The sequence below is a fragment of the Oxyura jamaicensis genome, chromosome 2 (assembly GCF_011077185.1).
Source record: "Oxyura jamaicensis isolate SHBP4307 breed ruddy duck chromosome 2, BPBGC_Ojam_1.0, whole genome shotgun sequence".
In the NCBI taxonomy this organism is placed as follows: Eukaryota; Metazoa; Chordata; class Aves; order Anseriformes; family Anatidae; genus Oxyura; species Oxyura jamaicensis.
Window position 1 is genome coordinate 23,722,471 of NC_048894.1, and position 23,560 is coordinate 23,746,030.

The 23,560-nt window shown below is 38.0% G+C and overlaps 1 protein-coding gene across 4 annotated transcripts in view; it reads left to right on the top strand.

The window, feature by feature from the left end:
• The window catches only part of CDK14 (cyclin dependent kinase 14), a 329,549-nt gene that overhangs the window by 56,251 nt on the left and 249,738 nt on the right, over positions 1–23,560 (top strand). Inside the window, exon 1 of one of the 4 annotated variants that reach the window (XM_035319415.1) lies at positions 8,353–8,466. The exons of 1 other annotated variant lie outside the window; for it this stretch is intronic. Coding sequence is in view for 1 of the 3 variants with exons in the window: in XM_035319412.1 (XP_035175303.1) it covers positions 9,008–9,082 (75 nt within the window). In the remaining 2 variants the exon portion in view is untranslated. Of the gene's footprint in view, positions 1–8,352; positions 8,467–8,663; positions 8,822–8,925; positions 9,083–23,560 lie in introns of those variants that run through there. 2 more of the 4 variants (XM_035319414.1, XM_035319412.1) reach the window with 2 other exon arrangements.

Genomic DNA, 23,560 nt, shown 5'->3' on the forward strand with positions numbered 1-23,560 from the left:
ATTTGTTGTCTGTTACTGTACCCATAATAATAAGACCACAGCTATACTGACTGATAAATATCATCATACATGTTGAATCCAGTAAGACTTCTGAGATGGTCACAAACCAGGTATTCTTCCACATTATGAGTTTGAGGGTCCACATTATGAGGGTCACTTTCTATAGATTGCTCGAATAAGCATGTTTTTATAGTGTCACATATTTCTTAATAACATCCTGTGACAAAGAGTAGCCTCATAGATATCCATCAGTGATACTTCCCATGGAGAATACCATGGCTTCTGGTTCGATGGGTCTTCAGCCCCTTGTCACAGCTTGAAGATGAACATTGTAAAGAGTAAGAATATAAACAGGTTATTGACATAATAATAGGAAATAACCTTGTGAGGAGCCTGGAATAATTGCTGAAATTCCTACACCATGCAACATCATATTTAGGGTTAAATGTCATTGTTATGAGGTTCATTTATTAACAGTTGCAGTTATCTCTGAAAACAAAACCAATGAGATGGTTCTGCCTGGAGAAGACATCTTGAGAGATTTCCCTTTCTGACCTTCAGATTTTGTATCTTGGCACCAAATTTCAGGAGGAACAGAACTTAGAGAAATTGTTCTGCAAGGATTCCACTAAAGCTATATGCAGATAAACCTCAGGTAAATGCACAGTCATGTAAATCTCTTGAGTTCACTAATTTATATTCTACATAAGAGAATGAAGATGAGAAAATAATAACCCTTCCTCAGTTTCTTCTTCCCAGTGAAAGATGACCTCCTACTTTTCATTTTTTTTAATCTTCTTTTCTGTAACAGTCCTCACTCTTCTGGAGATACTCCATCTACCTCCTTCAATGCCAAATGAGTCATCTTTACTTAATGGAGCACTTACATTCACCTTAACACTCATCAGTGTCCTTCATTTAGTAAATGCAGGATAAGCTAAATTTTAAAGTAGATTACATTTGAGGCTTTAATAACACCTTCTCAAGCTATCTGACATCCTGCAGAAATAGTTTCTATGTGTATTGCAGAGATTGCAGAGGAAGCTCTCAGAAGTTCCGATTAATATGTTGAAAATAGTGCATACAAGACATGAGGTAATTGGCTGTATCATCTCAACTTTGGGGTGCCTTCAGGGTATCATCATTTCATAGTGCAGATTCGCTTAAGACCATCAAATAGTAGAGTGCTTATTTTGAAATAGCTTCTATCAGTTCCTCAGAACACAACCACAGTTTTGGTCTGTGGAACTTGAATTCATAGATCACATACCTTTTGCTGTGATCCTCAGGGGACTTTTAACCTCAAGTTTTGATTATCTTTGTTAATAAAGCCTGTAAGGGAGGGATAGAAGTTGCTGAACAGTCCTTGTGAACTGAAGTCATTCACATGCACTAGACTTGAACTACCAACATACAAGTGTTGAGTCAACAGTTATTCCCATCTGAAGGCAGTTGTTTCATGTTCTCATAATATTAATTCACTATTTGAATGTATGGCAAGCTCAGCAGATAGCAAAAGCCTTAAGGACTGAAACTGTGCTCAGAGGAACAGAGTATAATGAAGAAGAATAGAATAGATTTTTTTTTTGAAGTGGACACTGTAAACATGCAACTTATTCTAGTTTATCTATATTGTAGGGATGTGGGGATTGATTGGCTTGATTTTTATTTTTATTTTTTAACCATGGTAACTTACATTTTGTACATTTTTTTTTTAGTTGGAAAGCATTTTTTTTTTCCTTTATGATGTAGGAAAATGGGGGGAAAAAAGCCTTTCATGTGAATATCTCAAAGTGAAAATGAAGGGAAGCTAAAATGCAGTGCTTTCAAATAAGACTAGAATTTTCCGTGCATGACATATTCAGACCTGAGAAAATGATGAAGGCAAACTTATCTTTTTATGTTAAATTTTAATTCATTTATAGAAAGCTTTCTTCTCCTAGCTATAATACTATGGGTGACTTTGAAATGGGATATCATTGAGTTTCAACCCTGTATGAGATCACCTGTAGGAATAAATGTAACTTGAAAATGAAACATTTGGGGATTATGCTTGTAGATATCAAAAAGCAATTGTTAATTCCTTAAAACTGTCCCAAAAAAAAAAAAAAAAAAAAAAAAGCTTTGTAAACTCTGTCTTTCTGTGTAAACTCTGTCTCTAGTATTTGTCATTAAAATTTTGTCACAGAAATATGAATACTCTTTCCTGATTACCTAGAATTTATTTTTTGGATTGTAAATGTGAGAATTGTCAGCTACGTGGTTTTATTAATTGTGTGTTATAGTAGATAGGTTAGTTCAATGTAAGCTACTCCAGTAAGCCATCCTACTGATCATTGTCATCTTCCAGATAGAGTGCATAAATTTGAATTTTATACTGCTTCAGTTCTTTGTGATGTTTTTGAAAAATGATTGACCAAGATGTTGATTTAGATGGCTTCTTTCTTTCTCTCTTTCTCTCTTTCTCTCTCTCTCTTTCTCTCCCTTCCTTCCTCCCTTCACTCTTTTTACTTTTTTTCTCTGAATAGTCTAAATTGTTGTTGTTTGTACTCAGTAAGTTAAGAGTTTGCAACTGAACGTAAGGTTCTGTATATGCATACATCATAATTCTTAGGAACTATCGTTTGTTTTCTGTGGAGAATTTTGTGTATTGTGAAGGCACTTCCATTTCTGTAGTGAAATGTTGCTGCTGTTGACAGCACGTCATGCTAAAGATGAATGACTTTGCTTTCACTTTACTGTCTTTCAGTTGGTGATGAGGAATTCAGTCAAAAGATGCAGATTATTTCACCTGATGTGGTGTAGGCTACATACACTTTCCAGATTAGTCTTTTTTTTTTTTTTTAACAGCATAATTTTAGTATATTATAAAGGCTTGAACACAGTACTAGCTGAGATAGAATTCTGTCCATGTGCAATAGATAACGTTTTCTGCAGGTATGAAAAACATGGCCAGTAGAGGAGTATTTATGTATTTATTTTTATATAGCAAGATGTGCTTTATTTTTGCAAGGTAAGGTATATCTGAGTCCTTTCTTGCATTCATCTAGATGCCTACCCCAAGTGGAAAAGCATACTGATCTGATCTCTCCTTAAAAGTAAAGTAATTAGGAAATTCCATACCTTGACTACATCTTGTTCTACATCTGTTATCCTTGTTTATCAACTGCAAATCTAAGAGCTAAAAAGAAAGGTTAAGGCTTGGAAAATAGCAGTCAGCTTCCTGAAGAGGAAATCCTAAATCAAGTTAAAATTCAAGATCTTATCGTAGATTCATTGAGCTAATGTGTTTTAGTCTGGATTATTTTATTAGTATGAGGTCTTTGCCAGCATAGCAAGAAACACAGAATTAATAGTAACAAACAAAACAATCTAATTGTAACTGTATTAGTATTCATAGGAAAATGTGGATTTGCTAGGAATTTTAGTTAGGTTTTCCTATTGCACACAAAGATTATAATTGTCCAAAGTCATTGAATTAATCTTTTATGCGCAAAGAATGCTGTCACCAAGTTGAAAATGTATCTAGATGTTTTAAAGTATTTTTTTTTAATGTGTGAAATCATTACAAAATGTACTCAATGTTGTTGTTTCTTTTGAACTTGTACTTCAAACATTTTTTATAATGCAAATTATATTTGGAATCGATCCATAAAAACATAAAATATCGTCTTTTATAGATAAAGGTTGCAAAGATAGTTGACACCAAGTGTTACATTGCATTTAATTTCAGACAGTGACTATTTTTTAAGAGAAGTCCCACCATGGCAGATAATGCAGATGGTGTAGTTCAAATATTGGTATTGCAAAGCAAGTTTGACAGCATGTTGTACTCAGAATAACTTGTCACACATTCCGTTGTGCAATGTTATTCACTGCTTCACTTACCATCTTAAGCAAAAAATGATTTTCTTTGCATTCAACACATTTTTGTTGCTGCTGGGTTGTTTTATTAAGGTCATATCTTGTGTACTCTCTGTATTTTAATTTCAAACTAAAACCAAACTGATCAGTTTAGGAGAAGTATCATGTTTTGTGATTGCCAGTGATAACAGGGAACTGAACTGGAGTTGGACAGGTGTCTCATCCAGTCCCGTGTTGTTGAATACAACTTGTTAGCCATCTTTTAAAATCAGTTTTTATGAAATATTATCAGTGGTTTATGAAGTGTCTGGCTAGATGGCCAAATCACTTTCACAAGTAAGAAAATTTTTGAAACTGTAAAGTGTGTTTATTTTTTCTTTGTATATTCAGTTGGTGGCTGTTAAGAGGTATGTAATGAGCAGTGGCTTTTCTTAGTCATGCAGTTTCTTGTATGAGGAGGAAATGGGCTCTTGTCTGTAAAATACTTGTACAAACTATTGCATGTGGTTATTACTTCATGGGAAGGGTGGAACAGTTGGCCTTTCTCCCTTGTCTTATGTGGAAAACATCCTCTGTCTTGGATGATTTAAAATAGACTGAGAACATTACTTCTAAGTTGGACATTACGCAGTATGACCACACAACACAAAGCAACTAGTGATATTCTTTTCACTGTACAGTATTAATAAATGATGGATTGCAATGTTTAGTTCATTGACCATCAGAGCTGTATAATCAGTCTGTTCTAAGTATAACAATTTGCACATGACTGTACATCTATTATATTGATAAGCTCCAAAGATGCCCCCATATACATGAAAGATTGTTCTCAAGTGCCACATTCAAACATTTTGGAGTCTGCCTTGGTATGAAAATGGCATGACTTAGAGTACCGATATTACGAAGCTTGTACTTTTGTAGTTGGTTTCCATGCAGAAAACCATAGGTATTTGACCTTTTGATTTGTATTGACATTTTTTTTTTTTTGTTCAGTTACTCTTCTAGCCCCTTGGGAAACAAACCAGCCTCATGGTACAAGGGGCTCTATGTGATCCAGATGGTGAGACTTACGAATTCCAATTGTAATTCCAGACTGCCTCTGACTACCAGCCAGGTTTTCCAATACAGTTTGTGGTACCATGAGCAGAAACAGCATATATTTGTGCTGCAGGCATGTTGTATTCAACCACAGTCAACAAGTGGGGTTTGGAGTAGAGATAGGGATAGGGATAGGGCTAACACATGGAAAGGAGGGGGATAAAGAGAGTACAGAGTAAGGCAAAAATGCCAGGAGGACTGCATGGACGAACAAAGAGAAAACTCAGACATAAAAGGGAGCATACAGAAGGTGGAAGCTGGGACTGGTAACCTGGGAGGAATATAACATACATTGTCTACATATGCAGATATGCAGTTTGGAAAGCCAAAGCCCAACTGGAATTGAATCTGGTAAGAGATATCTAAGGGAAGAAAAAGGGCTTTTATAAGTACAAAACTGGGCCAAGGAAGACTAAGGAAAATCTTGGCCTGTTGCTGAATGATACAAGCCCTGCTGACACAGGGTATACAAAAGACTGAGGTACTAAATGCATGCTTTCCCTCAGTCTTTACTAGCAAGACCAGCCTTCAGGAATTCCTAGACCAAGAGACGGGGGGAGGTCTGGAATAAGGAAGATGTACCCTTGGTGGAAAAGGATCATGTTTGAGAAGCAGACTGGATATACATAATTTGATGGAAGCCGATTGGATGCACCTGTTAGTGCCGAGCGAGTTTGCTGATGTCATTTCAGGGCCACTCTCAATGTTTGTTGAATGATCATGCTGACTGGGAGAGATGCCTGAGGGCTGAAGGAAAGTAAATGTTATCCTTGTCTTCAAAAAGGACAAGAAAGATTCAGAGAGCTACAGGCTGGTCAACCACACCTCTATCCCTGTTAAGGTGATGGAGGAAATAAACCAGAAAACCATTTCCACGCATGTGAAGGACAAGAAAGAAATCAAGAATAGCATGGGTTCTGAAGGGAAAGGAATCCAAAGGGATGTCATGCTTGACCAACCTCATAATTTTATGGTGAAATGGTTGGCCAGGTAGATGAGGAAAGAGTGGTGGATATTGTCTACTTAGGATTTCAACCTTGTCTCCTTTGATATGCTCATAGTGAAGCTGATGAATTGTAAGCTGGATGGGCAGAGAGTGAGGTGGGTTGAAAACGAGCTGAGCAGCTGATGGAATGAAATTTAATTGGAGGCCAGTAACTAGCAGGTTGTCCCAGGAGTCAGTACTGTTTCCAATCCTGTTCGACATCTTCATTAGTGACCTGGATGATGGGGCAGAGGGTACTCTGTCTGCTGCTGATACAAAACTGTGGGGAGTGGTTGATATGCCTGAGGATTGTGCTGCCATCCAGAGGGACCTGGGCAGGTGGGAGAAGTAGACTGACAAGAACCTTGTGCAGTTCATCAAAGGGAAGTGCAGAGTGCTGTACCTGGGGAGGAATAACCCCATGCACCTGTATACACGGGGAGCCAGCAAGATGGAACTTTAGGTTCCATTATCCATCCATTTAGGTTAGGATGTTTTAGGTGGTCCTGCCTGAGCAGGGGTTGGGCTGGATGAGCTCCAGAGGTCCCTTCCAACCTCAGCCTGCGATTCTGAGGGAGTTGTCACATAACATAGGTATTTTTGGTTTCATAATTTGGTTTTGAAACCATCTTCAGGCTGCTTGAGACAAAATGCTGGACCTTCCACAGGCAAACAAAAGACATTTAGCATGTCATTGAGTTCTGCTCTTCAGAATCATTTTTTTTTACCTGCTGAATGTTTATGGTAGGGAAATGTAATAAATTCAGATTTTTTTTAATGCAGTAAAAATAATTAACTTTAATATATGAGAGGTTTTGGCTTCTTTATGTCAGATCTCATTACTTTGTAGACTGGCTTGCTTTCTGTCTCCATCCCTTGGCCCTAACACCTTGTTTGCTTCTGGAATGCAGAAGCATTCTGCATTCCTTTTAAGTGCGCTGTCTGCCCCTTTGTCCTGAATGTGGCGCATCTTTTGGCATATTTCAGTCTCTGCAGGTGCATACTCATGAGCTATCTCTCTTTTATCTGAGGGTCCTTCTGTGTGCTTTCTCTCCTACTCAGACCAATTTGATGTTGGTAGTATAAGGACAAGAAATATAGATGTTTTGAACGTGTTCTTATCATTTCAACTTGAAGATTTTTCTTATGTTTACTTCAGACCTCCACACTTGGGACACCTGAGAAGTTTTGCCTAGAGTGGAACTCTTCTTTTTTCAGGTGAAGCCTCTATCTGCTTAAAAACTAACCTAAGAAACTGAGTAGTCTTCTGGAATATGCCCCTATGACTGGAAAATAGATGAGCGGAACAAACAAGTTCTACTTCATTTTGGGAGCATCTTACAGAATTTGTTCATGCCATTCAAGTTTTGTTGTCACTGAAGCCTAGTGATGCTAGACTCAGCCTTGAGATGAGAAGTATTTAAACATGTCTTCGTGACTGCAGTGGGACTTGAGCAAATGTGTAGAGTTCAAGCATGTTTTGCTTTATTAAAAGTGGGACTATACAGAAGAGCGTATTTCCAGAAGAGCGTATTTCTGATATTTGTGTGAGGTGGGTCAGTGGAGCGGCTGCTGTTGTGTTTTCCCTACTGGATTAATTGCACCTCTTTGTAATGTAAAAATGCTGTCATTCTGTGCTCGACTTTTTTTTTTTTTTTTTTTTTTGTTTTGTGTGTGAGAGAGAGAGAGAGAGACAGAAGATATTTCTATGTGTTCAGGATGTGCTTTTCCCATCTTAAGGTTTCACATGAATATATTAGTTCCCTTTCCTAGTGTAGTCTCTCCAGTGTCGTCATCGCGCCCCCCCCCCCCACCCAGTCCCAGGAGGTTTCTGGGGAGCCGAGAGCCATCTGAAGCACAGGCCAGCAGGGGTTGCTGTAGGAGTAGGAGATGGAGAAGATGTGCTGCCTCCCTTTTGGAGAAGCCCTCCTTGTGGGTTTGCTTCTGCTGCCCTCTTTTCCTTTGTACCACACCCAAGCTTGCTTGGGCTCAGCAGTGGCTTCCCAGCACAGAGTAGGTGTCATTGCTTACTCACAGCTCTGTATATTTTGTATGTTTATAAATGAAACATTGTTTCCTCATTACAGTGCTAGAATTAACTTCCTAGTTCATGTTTTGGCTCAATAAATTTTAAATGCTTTTTTGTATTATTTTTTTTTTCCCATAAAAGTGGACAATGACATTCATAGTGCTTATTTCCAGATGCCCATAGATTATTACTTTAATGTCATTTGTCACTCAAGAACTTGCTGGCTTCCTTCAGGACAGGGACATAATCGAATTGGGAATGATTAGTTGCATCCTTTTGATAGAATGTTGAGGTTTTTTTCTTAATTCCTCTGAAATCACCATTAGCTATTTTGGCTGCAGTTCTGCATTCTGTTGAGGCAATACTACACTGTAAATCAATATCTTTTCAAAAAGACTGCTGTAAATTGCCTAGATAGCATATGCATGGTTACTTTGGCTGCAATGCTGCTGCAGAGCCTGGATAGTCTGCCTTTCTGGGAACTCCACAGGCAAGTCCATCATATATTAAAAAAAAAAAAAAAAAAAAAGTGGTTTTAGAAAGAGCATGGTATTGCTGCTGAAATTTAGACAGAGAAATATAGTACCCTTGGTGCTCATCTGTACCTTTTATATTTTATTCCACTGGGATTATGATGCCTTTAGGGATTTCTTTGTTTTCTGCTTTAGATTTCCCCCTTTCTTAGCTGTAGTACAGCCGTACCGTTTCAGCTTGCTAGTGCAGAAAGATGTTGTGAATTCATTCAGTTGCTGAATGAGCCCGGCCTGACTGCAAACACTAACATTGCCAGAGACATGTCAAAGAGTTGCCGGTGAATCTAACCTGATTGAGGCAACAGCAAAACGGTAAGATGGGGCTTGCTTTAAATGTCTGGGATTAATCTAGTGCTGGGATTTCCAGTTTAAACCTGCAGCCTAGTTATCACATGCTTCCAACTTGAGCAGGATTCATTCTGTGCATGTCAGGGTGGGTTTTATTTGGAATGCTTAAAATCCAGGCGGAGGAAGGCGGTGGGAAGCTGGGGATGCCACATGAGACCTCTCAGCAGCCACCCTGGTGAGACTCCCCGGCAGCGTTGCCTGCGGTTTGTAAATATCAGGGAAAAGGTAGGAGAAGGCTTAAAAGCAATGCTTTTCTTGCTATGGCTTTGTATTTCTCTCTCAGCAGCCTTATTTATTATTGTATTAAGAGGATAGTATGAGCAATTTTTTCCAATATATGCTTGGCTGAATGCCCTCTGGGACGAGTGAGTGAAGGACGTGATCAGCCACTTTCTCATCTCTGCTAACAAGTCTGTGCATCTTGCTAGATCTGAATAAATGTCTTTATCAGAAACATATTTGTTTGATATAGGAAGATAAAATTAAAATGATCTCTTATAAATGCAGACTATATCATGGATGTCAGAGTATCCTTTTGCCCTACTAATGTCTGTAATTATTTTATTTCTATCACATGCTGTCTTTATTTAATAAAACAAAAAGCGAGGTAGTGGTTTAAAGTAGTCATTCTTGAACGCTTATGTAGGAGTGTGTTGGTAGCATTTTGGATCTTAGTGTAATATTTGAACCTGCATAAGAGCTTAGGGAAGCAGTGTGTTTAGGAAAAGAGAGGAGGGAAAAAGCAGTTATGATTGGTACAAGATAGAAAGATCAAAACGTGACCATTATATGGAATAATTTGAAATATTTTTGATGACTTAACTGCCAGCTACTGTGCTTCAGTCATAAGTGATGACACAGATTAATCTCAATAGAAATCCAGTGGAATTGTATATGTATGTGTGTATATATATATATATATATATATATATATATGTTCCAGCACATAAAGCAAACCAACTGTGGTAGTAATGGTAGAGTGATGAACTATGTTTTTTGCTGTTAATGATTAAGGGTAAAAGCTGAGGAGTTTTATTTCTATGGTAGCATGTTAATGCTTTATGCAGCATGTGAATTATAATCCAAGAAGAAATCAGTTGTATATCAACATGGGATCTAATAACTAGTTTGACAGCAGTTCCTGCTTGTTTTTTTCTGTACTTGCCAATTAATTTTTTTTTTTTTTTTTTTTTTTTTACTTAGTCACTGAATACTGTTAAAGGGGAAGGATTTAGTCCTATCAATTATCTTCGGAAGTTTTTATTATTATTTTACTGGAGCTCCTTAGTAAAAACAATTCTTCTCTCATGTGTGACACTGTATGTACTGCAGTGGAAGTGATGTGAAGTGGGCCGTTTCACATTGTATACAAACTTAATTTGCATAGTTTGGTCTCAAAAAGTAGAGATGCTTCTTTTGTTTGAGAATAACCTTAAGTGCTTCTATTACAATAGCTGCAAGTGCTTTTTATGGAAGTTTTCCTTTGCTTATACCATCCGACCTTTTGCAAACCTTTAGTGCATTTGTCATTGTTTGATACATAGAAGTAATCCAGCCACTTGAGTTTGCTTTTACTTTGTATAAGGAGTGAAACTCCAGAAGCTCTTATGAAAGTAAGATTTTTTTAAAGCAAATTTTAAGTTAGAGTATTTCTTAGTGATGTGTTTTCATCCACTGTTGCTTCCCCCTAGCTTTCTTTCTCAAACAGTTTTTTCTCCCCAGATGCTAAAACCACCAGCTCTATTCGCTGTGTTACTACTGTCTCTGGGATTCTCATATTTTAGTTTTCTGGGCTTAAGAAATCAATAATGCTTTGGAAATTTTTTGATGCTAAGATTCATTAAACATAAATGTCAAGTAAATTAGGGGAAAAATAACATAATATGGAAAGCGTGACCAGAAGTTAGGAATACAGATGGAAAAATTAAGAAATACATAGTTTAATCGGCAAGTAGAGGTGAACACTCCATAAAGATTATGACCTTCACTATGTGGATCAGTTTTGTAGCAAGGCTGATGGTTGTCACAACAGGAGATTAGAAGTTACCTGAGGAATGCATATTTGTCATGTTCTCCTCTGTGTCTCTGATTCCAGATAAGAAGAATTTCAAAAAGTTGTAATTGACCAAACTAATAATCATCGATGGTATGTGTCTTTGCAAAGGAGGTTATGCAGTCTTTGGAAGTTCTACAGCAAGACTGGTTGCCTCTTCTCTTTTTTATCCATTTTGTTGTGTAAATCTTAAACAAAAAACCCACAGTTTTTAATATTTTTTCCCTAAACCAGTAAGTTTGGAGGAGCTATTTAAAAAGTAGACCTATGTACTACTTTCCACACAGACAGGCACAATCTCTGGTAGGCCATTCCTGTTTCCATGAGACCCTACAGGAACTATTTAAAAAGTAGACCTATGTACTACTTCCCACGTGGACAGGCACACTCTCTGGCAGGCCGTTCCTGTTTCCCTGAGACCCTACAGACAAGAAAATTGATAGTACTATTAAAAGAATTTGTGATTACACTGCAGTACAGAGATCCATAGTCAATCACAACTCATGGTTGGCACTGTGAGTCACGAAGCTCTGGTGGAATCTAGCTGTCGTAGGTAAGGGATCGTTTTGTTCTTTGAGGAGAGTCCTTGCACCACGCCAGCTACCACTGAGCGGTTTGCTTTGTGCAGTTTTCAGCGTGCTGTCCTGGCTTGACCTGTGTGGTGAGAAAGAATTTGCTGGGAAGAGAGCTTGTGGGAATGCTCAGCCTGGGTCAGGTGAGGGTCTTGAACAATAAAATTAGGTAACATCTTTATAAATGTGAGAGCTAGTGTGCTCCTTAAAGCACACAGGAGCTGCAAAGTGATCCTGTTTCACAGATCCAGACAGCTTTGTTGGGGTTATTTCCCACTGAAGTCCCAGCAAAGCAAAAATATTTAGCTGTCAGGCCATGCTAATGCATGGTTTGTAAATTTGGTTTGATAATAATAGTGTTAAAATCTCCTAAATGTTTCAGGTAGTGGTACCTTGATAATTATACCTTCCAAAGCACGTTGAAATGAAGGAGAGTGCTCTAGCAAATATAAGTTGAAACAATGGAGAGGCTGCATGATAAAAGTACCCCAAGGCTATTTCTGAACTAAATAAAATTTTATATTTTATTTATATACTCCTATACTATTTAAATACAATTTATATACTGCTGTTCTTGAATCAGGAATCACGGATTAAATTTAACATTTTTAATGCTTGAGTTCTCTTAGGTAGGTCCAGACTGGCTTTCAGCCTCTCCCATAGGTTTTTCATTTGATACCTTGGCAGGAAGGTGTGTGAATGGAAAGTTAGTTAAGAAACAGATTCTTATGGGCTTTTTTTCTGTTATTATTATTTTTTATTAACATTAGAGTCAGGACAACTACTCCTAGCAGCAGCTCCATCTGTAATGAAGTGCTTTTTCCATGTATGTGACTTCTGTGTTTTGGTGTAGTTCAGTAAATACCTTTCTGTGACTACTTTTTGCTTTTGAGATAAGTTTATTATCTATTTTCAAAAGTAATGATTGTTCCAAGTGTGGCTTGTTTTTCACTGATACTTCCACTCCATGCCCTAATATAAGCCTATGTAGAATTCAGGATTTAGCAATTTATCAAGAGCAAGTAGTCTGATAGCAATATAGCTAGTGTTGGGTGTTGCATTCAGAGGGTGATACTGTGTTATCAGATTTTTGAATCAACAGCATAAGCAGAGCATTTTGCCTTTGTAAAAGTAACTTCTGGACTTTTTCTTCTATTGTTTGTGAATTAACATATTGTGATTGTGCTCTTTTTTATCATATATTTAGGCAATTGAGATGTCTCTGAAGTTCCTATATCAGTTCTGGACTGGCCCACTTAGGATGCAGCAGGAGGCAGTTTTATCAGTTAATTGTCTTATTCCATGACAGTGCACTAGTCAGAAATGGTGTGAAAATTGTTAGGTGAGGATTTTGATTTGTTTTGCAAGAATGTTGAAAATTTATTATTGCAATTTTTATAAGTCATTGCTACAATAGAACTTACTGTCTTGTCATAGTGACTAGGAGATCCATTCCAGCTTCTGATTGAAAATAAATTTATGACAAATTTCAGCTAGACTTTTACATAAATGTAAAGTAAGCTAAGCTAGTAACAAACATCATATCAGCAAGATTTTAACCCAGTTTGTATCATTCTGTTCTGGATGTTGTATCAGATTCATGTAAGTTGTATTTCAGTTTTGCTGTGTAGGATGCTTGTAATTTAATATTATATTGCATATGACTTACCTGAAGAGGAAAATACCAAAAGTGCCAAGTGAGCAGTGGGGAAATAAAGACTCTAGGAAAAAGCATAATGCCTGTTTGTGTATTGTGAAAGCTCAGCTTCATTTATTCATTGCTGATGCCTTCCAGTCTACAGGCTTAGTATGTTTGAATACGTCCTCTTTAAGTCTACTGAATCTTTGTAGAAGTGCAAAGAAAAAGTATTTAAAACCATAGAGACTACGTGTAAAATGTTTTGCCTGGACTTTGCATAGAGTTTTTCTGTAAAAACAAATATGTTCAATTCATTAAATATCAGTTATAGATATGCTGTTTTAATGTCATAAAGAAGAGTTGTCTTGGAAAATCCTAGAGCCTGGTGATGGGGGTGGTTGGTTTTGCCGCTGCCTTGGGAAGTGGTGGAGCCACCACCCTATAGCTTTCGAGTTGGCATGGAATTACCTTTATTTGTCAAAGTGGTCCAGACACTGAAGAGGATATAATTACAAAATGTGATTTTCCTGCTGATAGACAGGCAGCCATGCAGGAAAAGCCATGCATAATATCTGCAGTCGGTTTTGTTGATGTATTTTCATGAGAAATTTAGTATACTGTATGGATGGAGGACTTCTTACTGATGTTCCGACTCGAATGCTAGATGTGATTTTTAACCAATTTGCTGCTTGGATTTTGTTGTTTGTTGCAAGTCATTTGAGATGAACTCACAGCTTTGGAGGCACAAATTGCCACTGACTGTAGCAGGCTCAATTGTTTTGTACTGTTACAGCTTTTTCTCTAGAATTGATTTGAACACAGCCATAAGTCTACTGCAGCACACATTCTCTCTTGAACTCATCAGAGAAGCAGCAGTGATTTTCACTTTTCTGTTGAAATACCTAGTTTTCTGAAAATTGAGCATTATCTCTGTGCTGTTCAGAGAATTCTTGCAAAATTACAGTTGTCCTTATAATGAGCTCTTCTCACTATCATTTCAAAACCTTTCCATTTAAGCTTTATACATCTTTGCAAGAAAAGATGTATTGGAGTGTTCTTCGTATTCTTCGTATTAATTTAGGATGCTACAATTTTCATTACAGCCCCTGACAAAATTCTGACTTATGGGACGTAGGATATTTACAAGGCTTCTGCCATTTTTTCCAGCATTACACATTATGTACTGAGAGGCAAGTTTAATTATGCTTTCTTGCACCTTTTTGCTTTGTAAGCTATTGTGCAACTGCAAGTCTGACAAATCTGAAATGGCTGCTGGAAAATTCCTTTAAGACTTTTCATTCAAGTTTGGTAGAGTTCTGTAACCAGGTCTTTTATCTGGGGGAAAAAAAAAAAAAAAAAAAAGTAACACAAACAAACAAAAGTCAGGTGTGTGTGAGAAATCCAAACACAGATGAGGACTCTCTTCATTTGTGAAGCTGGACTTGTCACCCTCATCTAAACTCTCAAACTTTCACAGAAGAAAACATTGGCAGAAAGATCATGGATGGCTGTTCCTAAGATTTCTGGGAGACTGACGAGGTATTCAAATCTCTTATGGTACTTGGACAATAGAATAATAAGTTTTAGCTTTTTTTTCTCTATATCTATTTATACGGATATGGCAGAGGATACCTTGTCAAATTCAGTGGCTCAGAAGATAATATGTAAGGCATCTAGCATCGCTGGGAGAGCTTTTCTTTCCTAGTGACATTGTTCTGCCTTGGAAGCTGCATTTCTTAAGCTGTAAGGTTGTTGACCTCAGGGATGAAGCACCTAAGAGCAGGAGAAATTTCTTTCTTGGTACCAGAATAAAACTTTGAAATGCATTAGAAGTGTAAAATAAAGAATTCTTGTTACCTAGTTTTTCCTCTAGCTTTTGGTAAAGATAGTAAAAAGGAACTTTAGAAGATAAGGAAGGAAAGGCAAGAAGAAAAAATGAAGAGAAGAAGGAAGTGAATAAAGTAACTAAATACACACAAACACACACACACATATATATTAACATGAGAATAGATTTGAATGAAGGAAAAAGGAACCAAACTAACTTACTCTTCTAATCTTGAGTTATTTTTCGCAAGGCACTTTTAAATGGTTTGATGGTATGTGAGATGGTATATTGATTTGTAATGGAGTGTAGAGCATGCTGTTTTAGTGCATGAAGGCAAACGGTTGTAAAAAACTTTCCATGTGAAATGCATATATTTTGCAAAGATAGTTGTATAACCTGTACCCTTCCTCTTTTCTTTTTATAAGAAAAGTGCTCTTTAGCCTATATATGGAAGTTGGTCTTGGGTTCTTGAGACAATCTTTAACTGATTTTTCAGTCTGAAGTGAACTCTCTGGTTCATTGTAATTACAATTCATTTTTTATTTCTTAATCTCCTCATATCTCATTGCTTTCATCTGACTTCAGGCTCACCAGATAAAAGAATTTAGTTGGGTTTTTAATATAGCAGTTGGCCTGTAGTCTTACACTATCAGTTGCATGACCAGATCTGACCACCGGCAGTATTTTTGTTGCAGTCCCTGCTTGTAAGAGAATAAATATTGTTTTTATTTTCCAGTGGAAGTACTTGGTGATGCCTGTAAAAGAATCAAGTGCCTTGCAAGCATCGGCAAAGGAGCCTAAAAGAACTAAGCAAAACCTGTTTTCAAGTCATGGAATTGTTCACCATTTGTTTTCCTAAAAACCCTATTGACATAGCCTTAGAATTTAGCAAGAATAGGCAGTTTGCTGTCAAGTCTCTCAAGATTTCTCACACTTCAGTATGGTAGTGGGAAGACTTTCTGCATTTATGGACACACCCTTGATTACTTCATGACTGGGGGGAGTGTTGGAGGACAAAATAAAAATATAAACCTGTAAACTCAGACTTAATATAATGTTCATACAAAGCTACTAATAATGTGTAAAAGAAAACTGCGTGAACTTGCATTGGCACATGGAGCCATCTGTTGGAGCAGGAGGTTGATATGGGAAAGGGATTGAAAATACATTTTTTAAAATCTTTATTTTTAAATGCTGTTCATATGGTTACAGAGGAGGAAAGACAACAGCTACAAATGGATAACTAAGTAAAAGAATATAGAAACCACCTGTCATGATTTCATGGGAGACACTTTCTCCCCTGTTCTGCCGGTTACAAGGAGCTGTTGGCTTGTGGCACTTGCTGGAAGCCATCTGCTGTGCTGATACCTCCTGCTCCAGTCTGCTCCACTGCCCTCCTGCTTGGCTTGCTGGAGGAGCATCCCTTCTGCTTCTGGGTACAGTAAGTCTTGAACTGGGTTAATGGAAGCAGCAGCCCTGTGCTAATTCAATGATGTGATACTTAATTTGTAGCAAACCTGAGCATCGGGCAAGTGAAAGGAAGAATTTATTTACTAGAGTCCTCAGTGCTAACACAGTTGTATTTTTAGGGCATAAGTACAGAGAGAGAGCAACGCTCCCTTTTAGATCAGCTCCATTGAGTTTCTGTCTCTTTTCATGTATGTTACCGGCTGTCAGGGCTTCTGGGTGACCTTCAGCTGAGACCCTGTCCTTGGGTGACTCCTCGCTACTGTTGTTGCAGAACAGGATGTTGTTGTGAGGATATATGGAGGCTTTTATATACCTAAGGCTGAGTCTGGACTCTCTTCAAAATCAACCCTTTTTCCCAGTGAGGAGAGAAACATCAATTTTAATGGACTGAAAACTCACTTTTTCTGAAGCTAAGCTTTGCTATGAACAGAACAAAAAATAATAATTTTAGAAATGCTCTGCTCCACCTTGCTTTGTCCAAGGGACATACAATCTTGTGCAATAATTCTTCACTCCTAAGATTGTGCTTCATTTGGTAATCAGGCTAATTTTTAGGTATTAATTTAGCAGATTAAATAAGTGTTACAGTGCAGGTTGGGCTGGGGAGTTGTTTAAGCACTGCCCATAGTAACTTAGAGTGTAATACTTCATTTTTCTTGATTCAGGTGTTAAAACTTCTTTTCAGCTTTGTATGATTTTGGGGTTCCTATTTAAGGTCTGATCATTTGGCCTTTATATGAGAGTGACTTGTTTTGCACTTGGCAATGCAGCACAGACATTTAATCTGCTCATTGAGTTCAGCCTCTCAGACAAACAGGGAGAATTAATGCCAGAGCTTCCAGTTCAAAAATGCTTCCATCTGGCACTCTAGTGACCTTTTTATATTTGTGTTCTTCCATATGACAAAGACAGTTGGTTTAACATCAGCTTTGACTTCAGAAAGAAAAAGGCCATTTTTGGAGTAAGCCTCTGAGATGGGCTGTCTCACAGATTTATGAGCAAGTTTGTGCGAGGTACAGCAAGGATCCCATGATGTCACTGGGTACCACTTTCAGTCTCCAAGCTCTGTTTTCAGTAATTGCTAGTTCACAGCTAACATAGCTAGCAATATCTGTATCCACATAAAGTTAAACAAACAATACCTGCGAGTTGTAGTTCTGGGACATTCATTGTAGAGCCTGTTACACCCAGAAGTTACCACACAGAAATGGCAGGCCATCAGGACAGGAAAAGAATTATCATATATATATATTTTTTTTTACTCACATCTTCTTTCCTTGTCTGACTGCTACTCTGTTTCTTGTCCTTTGTTTTTTCCCCTTTATTTTTCTGTCTTACTCAACTTCTCTCACTGCTTGTAGCTGTGCCCATCAGATGTTCAAACCAAAGACCTGGTGCATCGAATTACAGGGAAAGGTGAATGTTGAAGGGCCTCTCTTAAAAGTGGGCCTGACTATGCTGGTTGTTCCAGTATGTCACAGGTGATGTCTTTTAGCATTACGTGCTCTACTTCCCCTTTCGTAATTTTTGTTCCCTTGTCTCATCACTTGTTCTTCCTTGATCTTTTTCCTTAGCACAGCCTGTACTTTCCCAGCAGTTAAACTCTCTTCTTGATCTGTTCTTGTCTGGTTTTTGACTTGTGGGTGCTGCAGCTCCTTGCTGGGGCAGCTGTTGGCCTTCTCAGGGCAGATGGAGGGAGCGGCCTCCCCCCAGGGGAGCAGCTGAAGGCAGGCCCGCGGTTGCGATGTGACAGGTCCCTCCCGATGCTTTGTTCTCCAAAGAGAATGATCCTCAAGACTGTCAGTTCCCTTTTTTATTTTGAACAAAACTGCTTATAATACTCCAGAACATTCCCAAATGATGTTTTGTAAGTAGCAAATGTCAAATTCCAGTGCTGCCAGAATTGGCAAATGACTAGTGTAGTTCTCAATTGCCATGGTACCAAGGCACGACAGAAAACAACATGCTTGTAGAAGATAATGAAAACTCGTACCCAGATAGGATTTTTCAGTGAAAATTAATGCCGGCCGTATGCTCTCAGCAATTCAGCTGTTGGGTTAGTAGTCACTTAACTATTTATGATTCTTTTCTTTATACATCTGTCAGCTAAATGCAAGTGCTAAGTCTTATTCTCAGCAATAATGAGATTGTTGTGCCACCTTCCAGAGGGCTTTGGCTCTACAAATTATAATCGATATCTTCATAACATTTCACTTAAAAAGCCCAAGTGCTTTGCAAAATTAATTAGTGCTCCTGGTTTCTCCTTGTGACAGGGGCAAGATCGTTATTACAGAGAAATGGAACTGCAGAGAGGTTAAGTGACTTCCTTGCCTCAAGTCATTCAGTATTTTTTTTTCACATCATGGGTGCCAGATCTTGGATTTCTCTATATAGAGTCCTTTCGTATTACTTCTATTGAAAAGAGCAAACAGGGGAATTCAGATGTTCTGTTTAGATTTTTTAGTAAGAATTTTGGATGTTTGCTCTGGTATTTACCAGCTGACCACTTCTTCCCAGGATGCTCACAATGACAATGTCTAATAGAGAAGAGTAGCATTAAAACATGGATGGCATTTTTTTTTGACATTTTATGTAAGTATGTAGGTACTGGATGACCAAAGTGAAAATTTGTAGGGTGTTGCATGTAGGAATCCAAAGTCAGGTGTAATGCATCTTTCTAAAAGACATTATGAGGTTTAGAATAGTATGTCTTTACACTTTACAAGCATATATATTTTTTTCCTTTTGTGTGGTAGGATGTTTGGTCTGTCATGCCAAAGCTGAAGAAAAGATTGTTCTTTGTTGCTGAGGATGTCTTTATTTGTATGAATAACTTCCAGCGATATGGGGCAGCCAGTCTTTTACTAAGCACCCTAACAGGTAATTAATTCAGGGGACATTCATGAATGTTTTAAAATTCATGAACCCATAAGGACTATAAATTACTTACATGTTTTAACTGATTACTCTCACTCTTTAAATGCTATGTAACTTGAAACAGTAACTGAATTAATCCAGAAACCTTGAATTCTAAAAATACCGTTTGCTTGGGAGCTCTGAATCTTGCCAATAGTGATGAACTGAAAAAAGCTTATATTGAAACTGTATTGGGGCAACTAAATTTGATAGTTTATTTATTTATTTTAACATTAAACCCAAATGAAGATTAAGGAATATTGTGTGAAATTATATAAGGTGAATCAAAAGACATCTTTATTTAGAAATGGTTCCATGAGTGGTTACACTGCCTTTATTTAATGGGGCATATTATGGACTCTTGGATGGAGCAAAAATACACTTGTGATTTCTGTCTCTTCAGCAGTAATTTTTATGGGAAAAAAATGGGCTGCTTGCAGACATTATGTCTTGAGATATGATAAATACCGTGATGTTGAAGTGGGAGATGTAGGAAACTGCTGCCCAGCGATCCTTACTGATGTAATGATGATTAAGCGTGTTTATCCTACAGCAGCCTTGGGATCTCAAACTGACTGTGAGACTGAGTAGGATGAGAGGGGAAGAAAGGCTGTCCGGGCTGTTTTTTTGTCTGTTGTACACCATCTCCTGATTCTGATAAGCAACTAAGAAAGTTGCAAAGTTATGATCTGTTTTATGCTTTTTTTGTGGTTATAAAATTCGGAATTATAAGGAATTATTAGGAATTATGTTTTAATGTTCTGGGTGTGTCATAATGTTTTTTCTTACTTTAAATAAATAAAAACACACAGAGAGAAGCACTAAAATAACATCTAGTACCAGAGTGCACTACCTTTTGTGGGGCTGCTTTTTATTTTGGTTTACATTGCCAGAACCTATAATAGCTCAAGTAATATTAGAATTGCTATGACTGTTTTGATTTATGACTTAAATAGTCCTTTATTTGTTTATTCATTTTTCAAAAGTAGAGAAGAGCACTTCAGGAAACTACAAGGTGGGTCTTTGTCCTGTAGGTTTTAAGTGGCAAAAAGACTTCTGTCTCATCATCTGTCATTTTGTCTTAGCTTTTTAGTTAAGACTGACTGAATAATTGGGGACAAATTTAACTAGTGGGTATAGATCAGCTATCAGAGTGTGCAGAGTGAATGAGACATCAGCGATGGTTTTGTTTACTACGTGGAGTATTGGCATAGTGTTTGGCAGCAGGAAGAGAAAAAACGAAGGGAAGTAAAACTGTATTTAACATTAATGATCCTTATGTAAGATGTAACGGGCAGGATGTTCATGAAGAGGTGCTTCTGTCCGACAACACCTAGGCTGACAGGCATCTTTTTTTCCAGGACTGGGGTCAGGGACTCTCAGCTATTAATACTGCTACCTCTCTGGGTAGGAACAAACATACATGGCTATTTTCAGATTTCCCATGAAGACACTGAGTCCCTGGACAATTTCTAAGTGCTGCTTTGGAAGTGCTTTTCCCATATAGTAACTTCAACATAACAATAACAATAAAAAGAGTTTCTGTATAACTACTCTGTTCTCTAAGGAGAAGAGCAAGACTCCTTCCAAAGGGAGGTTCAGAGCTGGAGTCTAGTAGGTTGTCTAGCACTTTGGTCTTGGAAATGGAGCAGAGTCTTGAGGTATTGATGTCCTACATGTAGAGATTGCTTGTGTGAATACCATACATACCATTCCCTTTGTGTTGTTTTACCTTTTTTCCTTGTAGGCAAGTGTTACTTCCATTGAAATTGTCTGTCCCTTGTCCTTGCCCCTCTGTAGCTGTTTTTGCTTTCATCTGATGCAGCATGCTTCCTCAAAGAAACCTTGATGGGATTCTTGCCAAGCTGGAGCTCCAGCGGTGGGAAGTAGGCACAGCTTCCCTTCTGTTTCGTGCCTGGGCAGCTGAAGGTTCCCAAAGTGAGAGGCAGTGAATCAGCCAGTGACTTTCCCGAGCCTTTACAATTTGGTGCAGGGTTGGGAAGGCTGCTCAAACAGTCCTGGCAAGGCAGAATGTTTTGCTCTATTGCTTGTTGCATTTGTAATAATCTATTAAATGTATTAAGTCAATTGGCTTTTTCTTTATCCCGTTTTCTATAAAGAAGAGAGAAGGCATAAACTGAGAACAGATTTCTCTGTTCCCCAAAGTTAGGGGATCTGCTGTCAGAAATACCTCTCCTGAAAGGGAGAGCCGTGACTACATTGCACATGTTCTAAAAGCCAAGTAGTTTCTGAAGTAGTCTGTACATCTGAAAGTTATGCTTTGTCTATTATTTGTGGTGGGAAAAGTACCAAATCATGGTAGAAGCTCCAGAAGGGCAGAAAAAGTTGCTCAGTGTTGACATACCTGAATGTTTATTTGTACAATGTTTTAAGTTTAAAAAAAAACACACACAAACAAAAAACATGGTAATTAAAATACTTAAAAGCTCATGATGTTTGCTACATTTTTATTAAATTGATATATTTATACTCTCTTCTTTCTCTTGATGACATTTTATAAAGCATAATTATCATCTCATATATGACAAACCAAGATACCACTTGTATTCTGTATGCGTGCATTTGGGGTAAATATTTGTAATAGTTAAGGTGCCATTGATCACATCTTCTTGTAACACTGCTTTTAGATTATTGTGACATTTACAACATCCCAGCTGAGTGTGTGTGCTGCACTGTGTTAAGTACAACATTACATAGATTTATAGAGTAAGGGCAAGAAGGGGGTAATGAATCATATGGATTGACTTCCTATATGTCATGAGCTGTTACACTTGTTTAACTTTGTTTTTCATTCCAGTGACTGTAGCTAAGCAGATTTTCAACAAAATCATCTGGTCTTGAGGCTGCAGTGGATGATTTTGTCATCTTTATTGAAATGCATAAGGGGAGTTCTGCACGTAGGTTTAGTGAACGGGTAGTCCCCATTCTGAAGAGCCTGTGGCTTATGCAGATAACACATGAAATGAGGTATAAAGACATGCTCTGCCTTACAGATGGCAAAATGGAGTTATAGAAAAATTCTGATTGACCCCAAAGAGCACACAGGACGTGTGACTACCAGCAAGGAGCTACCAGATGGGACAGATTTACTTTTGTAAGAGCTTCTGAGGAGAATTTTTATCTACCTTCGAGTAGCTGAGATTTATAAAAAACACTTTTGCAATGCTGTTATAAGCAAAAATGGTAGTTAAAAGGCAAAATCAGTGTAGTAGAAAAATTCAATCTGTGCTGTTCTTCAAAGTGATCTGATCATCTCAGTGAAATCTAAAACCATTTCTGTGCACAGGAAGGTTTCCAAAACATTTGCACTGTTAAGTCACTGTAAAATAAGTCACTGTAAAATAAGTTTGATAATTAGCTGGAGCTCAGGATGGCACGTCTGCATGGCAAAACCAGGGTTATTGTGGTAGTTTAGTTCTTGCCGATGGAGGGAAAACTGAAGTCACCAACGTGTTTGCGGCAACCTTACGGTGTACAATGCTGAAGTTGTAGCCCGTGCTCAGTACTGGTGTTTTAGACTCGCTCAGATTTTATGGAGCAGAATTATAAGGTTAATTTTGACTTCGTCTATGGCGATGTAAAACAAGCACCTAGATACTATTTCTCCTAAGAAAAACCCTCAGGCAAGGTAGATGGGTTGGAAATGTATATCCTTAAAGAACAGCAGAAGCTTGCCCCGTTGGTTTCTCAGTGCTCAGCGGTCAGTTGGTGAGATGTTTAATTAATGCCAGCAAACTATTGCGGTCCTTGAGAGAGAGGTGATGAATGAAACAGCGCTGGCACGAGAAGTTCCCCAGTGACAGAGCAGGGAGCAGTCTCTGCTTTTGCACTTCTCCACCATCTTCTGTCTTCTTCACTGGTGATGCTGCTGTGCCGTGCACCCTTTAGGGTGCCTGACTTCTGCCTAGGGGACTGGCTGCTGCACATCTTGCTTCCAGCCATTCGCAAGTTTGAGGGTGGCTGTTAGAAGATGATGGCAGGGAATTTTATCCCACTCCTAACTCAGTCAAGTGACCTGAAGGTGAAAGTGTTTCCCTGCAATATCTAATTCCAAACTATTACTGCTTCCAATGCAGAGACGATCAATAGTAACAGATGTGTAGCTTTTATTTATTTATTTATTTTTTTTATTTTAATGCAAGGCCTACTTAGCCCACATTAGTGTACGACATGGAGACTTTCCAGTGGACAAAGAAATGAGACA